Source organism: Grus americana, chromosome 7, assembly GCF_028858705.1.
Source record: "Grus americana isolate bGruAme1 chromosome 7, bGruAme1.mat, whole genome shotgun sequence".
NCBI classification, from domain to species: Eukaryota; Metazoa; Chordata; class Aves; order Gruiformes; family Gruidae; genus Grus; species Grus americana.
The window spans coordinates 19,797,939-19,807,993 of record NC_072858.1 but is presented as its reverse complement, the minus strand read 5'-3'; the positions used below and the strand labels follow the sequence as shown (position 1 = coordinate 19,807,993).

At 54.1% G+C, this 10,055-nt stretch overlaps 1 protein-coding gene across 6 annotated transcripts; it reads left to right on the top strand.

The window, feature by feature from the left end:
* The first annotated feature begins 2,205 nt into the window (after positions 1-2,205).
* On the top strand, positions 2,206-9,507 carry TMEM72 (transmembrane protein 72). Of its 6 annotated transcripts, none has more exons than XM_054832698.1 (6): positions 2,212-2,424; positions 2,592-2,655; positions 6,580-6,646; positions 7,075-7,138; positions 7,867-8,006; positions 8,196-9,507. In XM_054832698.1, the coding sequence occupies exons 4-6, from the start codon at positions 7,128-7,130 to the stop codon at positions 8,654-8,656; spliced, it is 612 nt and encodes a 203-aa protein (XP_054688673.1). In that variant the 5' UTR covers positions 2,212-2,424; positions 2,592-2,655; positions 6,580-6,646; positions 7,075-7,127; the 3' UTR covers positions 8,657-9,507. The 6 variants fall into 6 exon arrangements, with proteins under 6 accessions (XP_054688670.1, XP_054688673.1, XP_054688672.1 ...); XM_054832697.1 differs by having other exon boundaries at positions 7,067-7,138; XM_054832695.1 differs by having other exon boundaries at positions 2,206-2,655; positions 7,067-7,138.
* Positions 9,508-10,055: the final 548 nt, after the last annotated feature.

Genomic DNA, 10,055 nt, shown 5'->3' with positions numbered 1-10,055 from the left:
TCTGTTCTTCCATCACCGCCACCACCCATAAATTTACGTTTATTTTAAACCCTGGGGCTTGTTGCTCTCCAACAAGGAAACATTGCTGTCAAGGGCACTTAGACAAAGTCATTTAGTTTCTGTGTGAGAGCTCAGTGCAATTTGATAAGAGCTCCAGAGTAATAGCCAGCACACCGCACTGCCCATGTTGGCAACAGGGACCCCCACCATGGAAGGAGGCAGCAGTTTGCTGCACTGGGAGGTGCTGGGTGCTGTGGAAAGGTGGGTGCTGACAGCGCTCAGGTTTGCGCTATGGTGTTTGCTGCTTTTCTTCAAGCCTAAGCTCATGGCTCTAAGTGATTCTGAAAGATTCTTATGTCTTCCTTCCATCTATTTGTTTTTTCAGTAGTTTTCTAGCTTTCATGTTTGTAAAGAAAAATGTGAAATTCAATACATCAATGTTGGAAAAATCCAAGAGAGCAAGGAAAAAAGGCATCCAGACTGTTTGCATGACCTCAGGGCTCTTAAGCCGCTTTGGTGATTTCTGGAAGCGGAGGGTGCTCCTGGAGCCTGCAGCCATGTGGTGCAAGAGGTTACGAGGATCACCCAGGTGGTGCCCAGCTGCAGCGGGAAGGGCGGTGGGGTGCCCTGGCTGGGCTTCTCTGCAGCCTTCGTGTGACCTTCCTGCTGGAGTGCCTCTGTTTCCCTCTCTGTGTCTTGCTTGAAAAGGAAGTTTTGATATGCTGCTGAGTCATCAGCTGCGGAATACTCACAGTTCATCCAAACACCCGTGGTGGTACGGGAGGACAAGAGGAAAGGGGAACACCCAAACGCAGTGCCAGTGTGGAAAGGCAAAGACGCATTTTGGGTCTGCACCATTCAGCACTTCCCCTCGGGATGCTCTGGAAGCCCTTCAGTGGAAAGTGCTCACATAGAAAACCTGCTTTGTCCCCAGACCTTGTCAGCATTGCCTGCTGCAAAATCCCTGCCACCCACCATCTTGTAAGTGTTCAGAAAAAACACTATCTGAAGTTATTTACAGGAATTAGGGACTCATTGCATGACCTCAGGCATTTGGCTCTCCTGGGAAAATTCCAGCCTGAAATACAGACCAAGATCCTGTGGAAGAAAAGCTGCCACTGTGCCCTTGGACCAAGTCGGGTCTACTCATGGGACACGTCAGTACAACACACACTGGCCAGGTTCAGCTTTGTTGGTCTCAGGCAGGTGAGAAGGGATCACAGGAGACGGGCTCGGCCGGTTGCCACCTCCCCGCAGGGCTGCCTGTGCGTGAGCTGAGCCTGATTCACCCAGCCCCTTGCCGACATTGCTGCCGGCTTCAAAGCGAGCACCACGAGGGGCAGGGGCTGCAGTGACTCGCCCGACTGTCTGTGCTGGCCACAGTGCAAGGTGAGCTCACTGACCTGTGAACCCGCAGCCCTGCAGGCACCAGATGTCCGTGCTGCCTGCCGGGACAGTGCTGTTGTTCACACACCCCTCCTGCCAGGACTGCAATGACTAGGCACTGCTGCTGATACCGCCTCTTCCCCGGGCAGCAGCAGGTGAGGATCAAATTGGTGACCCCCAGGGAGATGCCATGCTCACGCACAGAGGCATGTGGGGACGGGGTTCAGGCCAGCGCTGTCCCACCTTGGCCTTCAGACGTGCCTAGGGCTGGCCCTCTCCAGAGGTGCTGTGTCCTGCAGAGACAAGCCAAGGACCCCCAAGCTGTCTACCAAATCCGATACAAAATGGTCAGAGTACGTACGCACCCTGCTCCCTGTGTCAGGACACTTGTGTGACTCCAGTACCGTTCAAATGGCTCTGGTGACTACACACAGAAATACATTTCACTGAGGTTCCCAAGAAGAGACATACACATCTCCCCTGCTATGGTTGGTCTGGGGCTGTGGGACCCTTGGCAATAGATCTGATGTCCTTGTCCCTGTGCTTGCACATCAGCCCAGACACTGCCCAAGCCGTATTAGCCAGAGCCTGTTGAAACCTGCACGGTGAGCAGCAGCCGTGGTGGGGAGCTCAGCTGCAGGAGGCGGCAGGGCTGAGGTGCCCTGGGAGCCCCATGACCTGCCAGAAACGTGCCGCTGTCTTGCCAAGAGCAAACATCGTCATCCTCACAAATGGTTAACCTGCCGGGAGCTGCACAGCACTAATGACTTCACATGCATTTAATCAGCTTGGGCTTCTAGAGCCTCCTCCTCGGGAGCAGGAAAGGCCGTGCACCCCGGGTGCAAATGCTCCCAAAGCCGCACCCCCCCTTACCAATCATTAATCACCACTGGGCCAGCAACTGAAGCAAGCGGCAAGCAAGCAGGAAAAGGCCAAGTCTCTGCAGCCCCCGCGGGAGCAGCGGGAAGCAGTGCTGACCGGTTCCCTGTGGTGGCAGCTCGCTCTCCGACCACCGTCCCCTGGGAGGCCCCGGCAGAGGTGGCCAGTCCTGCATGCACTGCCCTTTCCTTCAGAAAGGGCACTGGGTCCTGGGCACGGGAGGCTCTGCCTGCGGCTGGGAGCTGCTGGGCTACGTGTGGGGTGGGAGCTCTGAAGAGGAGCTTCTACCTGGTCGGCACTGCAGTCTTCATATCTTCACCATGCAGCACAAGGCGCTTTGGAGTGCCCTGGAGTACACTTGCCGATTGCTGGGCATCTCCACCGCAGCAGGTAAGAGCGAGCTCTCTTTTTCTTTGGCACTAAAAGGCACTGAGTGGGTGTCGGGACCCCTGAGCTGTCTCCCTGCCTTTGGCCAGGCGCAGCCACTGCCCCATCCTATGAGGGGCTCACTTTTGGGAAGGAGACTGATGGGTGCCTGGCCAGGTTCTTTTCAAATGCTGTGGGAGGCACAGTGAGACATCAGAAAAGAAGAGCCAGCACTCAGTACAGCAGAGGACAAGCTAAAGCATGAATGGAAAAGAAAACTAAATTGTATTCCTGTAAAACAGAGATGGGCAGAGGCAAGACGTGAATGAGGCTGAAAAGCAAAATACTCATGACTGCATAAAACTGCCAGGCTGCTCTGTGGGATGTGAAAATGAAGGAGCAGCAGCTTGCGCTGTGCACAGTGAGTTGTTCTGTGCCGGGCAGCATGGAGAGGTCCCGGCCGTGGTGGCACAGCTACCGCCAAAGTGCTGCTCTGCCTCTCTAGCAGCTCGTCAGGGAGCAGGCTCAGGAAGCAGTTCGGGTTATAGCTGCAGTACAAACGTCGTAAATTCACCCACCTGCCTAGTTGCATCCTCTCACCCGCTGCCAGAGGCTGCTTGGGACCAGCGTCCTCTGGGTTTGGTGACACATCCGAGTGTTTGGTTTCCCGTGAACTGCAGGTGTTTTCAGCCAGCTGTCTCAGGCACAGCATCTCACCCAGAAGGCCTGAGCTGTGGTGAATAACCCTCTCACATGGGGCATGTCTGGATGGGACATGGGGAAACAGCTAACACAGACGGCTCAGGGGTTGACTCTGCTGCTGACTCACTGTTACGGGACAGGACAGGCATCGCTCTCTGCCTCAGTTTCTCTATCAGGAAAGCAGAGATCAAAGTACCTGATTTGTCTAAAGGCTGGAGGTGTGAACCAGAGGTTCCTGGTGAGACGTGACTTGAGGTGGTGCCTGTGGTTCTTGTGTCAGACCCTGGAGAATTTCAGGTTTCAGACATGGCAGAGTAGGTCGCAGCAGGCCCTCCTACCTCCTCATTTCCTTTATCAACTGCAGACAGCCATGAGAGACACTTTGCTCAAGTCAGGGGCAAAGTAGAAAGCACACAGGTCAGCTGAAGAGAGCACAGGTCCCCAAGGACACCTGAAGCCCCGCTGAGATGCTGGAGGCTGTGCTCTGGAATGTGCTTTGAAGGACTGATAACAGGCAGAGGTTTGAGTCTCTGAGTTTATACAAACTCCCAGTAGATAAGTGCACAGCGTGATGAGACTGCAACAGATAGGAGCTGGGACATAGCTTTAACCAGCAAATGCAAATCTCTTCCTTTCTCCATCCCCATCCCCCTCGGGCCCATGTGAGCCCCGTGCTGGTCATATTCTCTCTTAAAGCTCCAGGAAAAATAGAGACCTTCCTGGGAGAAGATATGAGCTTGTTGCCATGGGAAAACTAAAGCTAGAACAGCAAAATTGAAATTAGCTTACAATTTGGAAGTGTCTTAGTGGAATATAATCTCTCTCTCTCCTGCTTGTTTTCTTTTCATCGTTTTGCATCATCTGCACCTCTTTCTGCAGTTATTGAAATGAGTAGTGCAGTCTTCTTTCTGCTAAGCATCACAGAGCATAGACAGCTGCACTACCGATCTCTGTGCTTTTCCATAATTCTGATGCATTCCGAGTATCACCTGACTTTCCCAAAAGGCCAGTGAAGGATGGGAGGTGCCTGTGTTTTATTCCTCTATGTGTCTCAATGGAGTAAGAAAACAGCTTGATGCAGTGTTTAGTGCCTGATGAGGTGTATGAGGTTTTTTCATGAAATGGAAACCATGCAGAAGAGAATCACATGGGTTTTGTTTGAAAAAAAATATGAAAGAGAGAAGAGTGCATCAGCCTCACTAATTGATTCTGAGAAGGCCTGGCCAGCTCCATAAGCTGCCTGCAAACACAGAAGGTTACCCACATAATATAAACTTCCCCTTCCCTCAGGATTTTGGGAGTGTAATGGCTGTCTGCAATGGTGGGTCACAGGGTTTCTGTGTGTGAGAAATCAGACAGCCCTGCCGTCGGCAGAGCCTCATGGCGAGTTAGCGAAGAGCGATCAAACAGCCCCGCAATTTGCTGCAGTGTTTGGGGCATCTCTGTAGTTAAGAGATTTTAGGCCTTGCGATTTCTGCATCTAGGGAGAGAGTCCTTACTTATTTCTTAATTCTCATGCTTTCAAACATTTAATTCCTAATCATGTGCCTTTAGCCACAAGGTTTGGATAAGATCCAAATCAACGCAGCAACTAATCCAAACAAACACCTCGGAAACAGTCCTTTGCTTCTTGCAGATTCTTCATCCAAACAACTTTGTGTATAAAGCAGAAGCTGTACAAAATCAGGAAACCTCCCCATCCAGAGCAGAGACTCGAGCGTAACAGCCAAGCTGTTGAATTCTGCATTCATCCACAGGGAATGAATGGATGAATGAATGAATTCTGCATTTGTAGGGAAGATTATAAAGAAGGCTTCTCAGTCACGAGATAGCGAAGAACAATACTGTGCATGTAGGATTACACAGCTTCACAGCTCTCTGATGAGACTGATTTCCCTGTGCCTCTGCTCAGGGCTGGAGTGACAGCCTCCACGGAAGAGGGTGGCACATGGGCCCCATGCATTCCCCCAGCTGACAGGGGCTGCAGGTGACACAGGGAGATCACAGAGGGTCTTTGCCCAGACAGGAGAGCTATGCTCAGGCACAGACCCTCGGCATTGACCCACCTTGTGGGCTTGATGGACACTGGTCTGCATCCCATTTTGGGAGCCTCGTACCCTTCTCCAGCTGGGGCAAACCACAGCTCAGATAAATGAAGCCAGCCTCACCTCAAGCCTTGGCCAGTGTGCATTGAGCAGGACCAGCGGTGAACTTCCTGAGCACTGGTGAATGGGCAGGGACTGCTCGGTGAGATGCAGAGACATCAAGCACGGACAGGAGTGCAGTGACTGCCTGGAGCCATGCCCTGGCCATGAGACCTGGGCTCTGCTCAGCCCTGCGCCACTGGCACTTGTGCAGTGTGACTGGCTGATCACAGACCAACCAACTTGCTGCAGCTGGTGCGAGGCACTTCATTTTTGCACCATTTTGGAAATAGTCTTGTTGAGAATTGACGGATGTTGAAGGAAATTTTCCATACCCTAAAGCTATTGGCCCCCAATGGCCAGTTCAGGGAAGATTTTAGCCTTGCTAATACTCTTAATCCCCCTTAAACTGACTCCCTGGTGTGCTGTGCCGGCCAGGGCACTGAGGGGATGTTCATTCCTTGTTTTTAATCTGCCTGCTCCTGTTATATGTTTTTCCGTTTGGCTAGCAAAGGATCTTGATGCCATGGCTACGGCCCTTTGTGAAGGCAGCTGGCATGGTTCCCCTGTCCTGCTGCTGCCCTGCAGCCGCGTGTTGCGTGCAGCGGGCCCGGACAAGCAGGGAGGGCAGGGCAGTGAGGCTGGCGGGTGCTGAGGGGACCTGGGCAGAGAGGTCCCCAGACCAGGAGGGGGCAGGGATGGATGGGGCAGTGGGAGGGAAGTTCCTGTGGCAGCCGTGGTGGAGCGGTGTGGCAGGGGGTGGAAGGGACACAGGACAAGCTGCTCACCTCCCCCAGCTGTCCAAGGCCAGCTGGTATCCCCAGAGCACCTCTCCCCAGCCCACACAGTGGCAAGGCTGCTGTGATAGGGATGCAGCTGGGATCTGGGCTGTATGTCAAGGCCAGCATTCAGCTCTGACCCACCCCAGGTTGGTGTGTCAGCATGAATCACTGATGCTGGCAGTCCTAATCTGCTGCACAGCATGGGAGTAGCAGCCTCGCCAGCCCCTGGGGAAACCGGGGCATTGATCCTGGAAGCTGGTGGGGCACCAGAGCCAGGAACCAACCCTGCAGTCATCATTTTTCCTGCCTTCTCTTTCTAGTGCTGATTGGTGTGGGCGTAGAAACTCTACAGCGAGGACAGTTCAAAAGCCTGGCTTTCTATCTGCTGTGAGTATTTTTGCCCTTGAAATCAGAGCTGGTGGGGGTGACACAACCCCTCCACCATATGTAGCACCAGACTAGACTGTAACAGCAGCAGGGAGCAGTGTCCAAGGGTTTGGGGAATTCAGATCTCCATCTTCAGGTTTCAGATAAGCAAGCTGTTAGAGAAAGTGATGCTACTGCATCACACATGCTACTGCAGACTCAGGCAGGCCAGAGGTGACACTGGCTGCAAGTTCACCCCCCTCCGGGGGCAGAAGGGCTTTGAGCTCTCCTCCACAAACCAGCTGAGCAGAGAGCGTTCAGACCCCAGCACACAGACTCTGTTCTGAACTGGATAGTAAATCCTGGCCCTCTGTGCCCCTTCTGCCACCCGGAGAGCGTACTCAAGCCCAGCCCTGCCCCCCTGACAGCTCCACCTTTCAGTTTTTCAGGGGTTGCAGTTACTGTCTGTGAAGGCTTCTTCTTTATCAGTTTGTTCCTGGAGATGTGCTTCACGTGAGTAGACCCTGTTCAGTCTTCTCCAGCCTTGGTGGGACCTCTCTAAGGCAATTTGCCCCTTACAGGCAACACCAGACCTGAGCTGCAAGTGCCAAACCAAAGGTCCTGCCCTTACTGCCATGGCAAGTGCACTCAGGCAGGGGGGAGGTAAGTGGGGCCATGTCCACAGCCAGTTAAACCCATGTTTTAACCCAGGCTTGTGCCATGATTTGCTGAGCATCAGCATGACAACCCCTGGTCTGCAGCATCTGCTTAGTACACAGTATGAAGCCCTGCAACGGACCAGGGTTGAGGAAAGAGCCAGCTCCCCAGGGTGAGCTGCATCTCCTTCCCAGAGACAGCACAGAAGTTTGAGTTAGAATGTAGAAAATCCTTACGTACTTCTCAGAGGATGAGCACTTCTGCTGTCTTTTAACATAAATTCAAAAGCCCTGATAGCTTGGAGGCAATGTCTTACTTCAGCTAATAGGCACACAACTAGTTGCCAGGTGGGCAAACACACCAAGGAGAGATGGCCTGAGATGCCGACCTCTGGCAGATGTGGCCCTTGGCCTCTTCCCCCACGGGAGGGGCTCAGGCTTTGCTTGCTTCCCCTGACCAACACAGTGGTTTCCTGGCAAGCCAGAGTGAGAATCCAAGCCTTTAGATGGGTGATTGTTAAGTCCAAATCTTCTTGCCATGTGCTTGGTGCCTCATTCCACAAGGACGTCTGTTTTGCTCCCCAGATATGAGCCGGACTCGCTGGCACAGGCCTGCTGGAAGCGAGCCAGACGCCCAGGGAGCTTCCAGAAATTCCTGGGGTACACACTGCTGTCAGTGGCTTGCTTCCTGCATCCCGTCCTCGTCTGGCATGTCACCATCCCTGGTGAGGAGCCCGTGCTGGGGTGGGGAGTAGTGCAGATGGAAGAGGAACATGGTCTGTTGGGGGCCAGAGAGGGTGGGGATGTGCAGGGTGCAGATCGGTTGCGGGGACCACTGAGCTAGCAGGACCAAGAACTGCTTGGTGAGCTCTTCACTTTGGCCCAGCCCTCAGCCAGCATGGTCTTCTCCCCAGGGTCCATGCTGGTGCTCACCGCCCTGGCCTACTTCTTGCTGAGCAAGAGGAGGAAGAGCCCAGCGCACAAAGAGACGCATCTGCAGGCGGGCCAGTATGTGGACCCTTCAGCCACCATCGCAGCCCCGACCATCGCTGGTGACACTGAGCAGACCTACACCTTCCATGGGGCCCAGAGGGAGCAGCACCGCTCACTGCTGGGCCACATGAAGAGTATCCTGAAGGGCAGCAAGGACAGGAGCCCAGCCCCAGCAGCTCCTGCCCAACCAGCGGCCCCGGCAGCCCCACGCAAGCAAGTGCACTTCCAGGAGAAGGTGGTGCAGATCATCCCCTCTGTCAGCGAGAGCTTGGAGGACATGGAGAGTGAGGCCGAAGAGACCACATCGGACACAACACCCATCCTCACCCCACCCGATGTGCCCATCATCATTGCCCCCCTCAGCTCCACAGGCCTCTTTTGAGCCCTCAGCCAGGAACAAGGACAGGGCGGATGCGCTATCCCTGCTGCTGGCGTCCCTCCCTGCCGCTCCAGCAGACAGGGAGCCCTGAGGGGTGGCCCTCCTTGCCCTCCCTGCCTCCAGGGTGACAACTGCGTCACCCCCTTTTCAAGGGGCTGCCCACACTGCCTGGTCCTACACCTTGTGCCAGGGCCAGTGGTGGTCCCCAGCCCCTGCAGCACCGTGCCCCAGGGCCAGGCAGTGGTTCAGCCAGGGTAGTGCCAGGACAGTAAGGTTTCTGCTCCCATGACCTCATGTGTGGGTCACCCCTCTGTTATGGCAGTGCATATCACAGCAGCTGCTCCTGCCTATGGCTTACAGCCATAGCGTGTGCCCCCCTGGAGCAGCCTCTGCTGCAGCCAGATGTTTCCCTCCTGCCCTCGCTGTGCGTGGAAGTGCTTATGGCTGGGACACCTCCAGCACAGGGCACCACAGCCTGAGGTTCCCTCACAGCACCTGCACTGGCTGCAGCAGGTCCAGGGCATCCAAAATGTCGTTTCAGAGGTGGGCTGAGACCAAGCACACCCCTGGGGCTAGCACCTGCTATGTGCCCTCCCTCCCCTGAGACACGTGCTGAACCCGGCAGGGAAATCACCTGTGGCCTTGGGGACATCTACACAGGAGCAGGGAGAACCCTTGGGCTTCCTGGTGTCCCCTGCCCAGATGGACCTCTTGAGTTAGAAGAGGTTTGGGATGATGTAGGAGCTCAGGTGACAAGGTTCAGCACCGCAGACCATGTGTAACTCTCTATGTGTGTTAATTATGGGCCCCAGAGAGCAAAGGCAATAATAAAGTTACAGCACTCTCCCACCAGCCCCCTCCATGCCATCTCTTCCCTGAACCTTTCACCTCTGGCTTCATCCTACCATACTTTGTGCCCTTTGAGGACCATTCCCTTATAATCAGGCATTTCTCTCCTGTTCAATTCATCCCCATGGCTCTCTCCCACCTGAGGACTAAGATTTTTTGCTTCCAGATGGAAATGCCATCTGTGCCTGCAGATACTATCACCAAGACCCTCTCAGCAGCATCAGGCAACTCTTCTCGCCACACACAGGAAAGAGCTCAGGTGACTGGGTTTTCTCGGACATGGGACATGAGGTCACACCCCACGCTGCTGGGGTGAAGAGCTGTAACTGCTTTAAGCCCAGACACACAGCACTGGGGTGAGGTGGTGGTAAGGAGAGCAGACCCCTGAGACCTGCTAGACTATTTATAAAGTAGAAGCCAGTGGGGCTGGCTGTTTTTCTTGGAAATGCATTATTTCTTCTTTTTAAATTCTCAGCTCTCTGAGTTACAATCACCATGTTCATTTAGGAAGGCAGTGTAGTTTGAAGTGAAGTGTGAAAATGTAAAGTGTAAG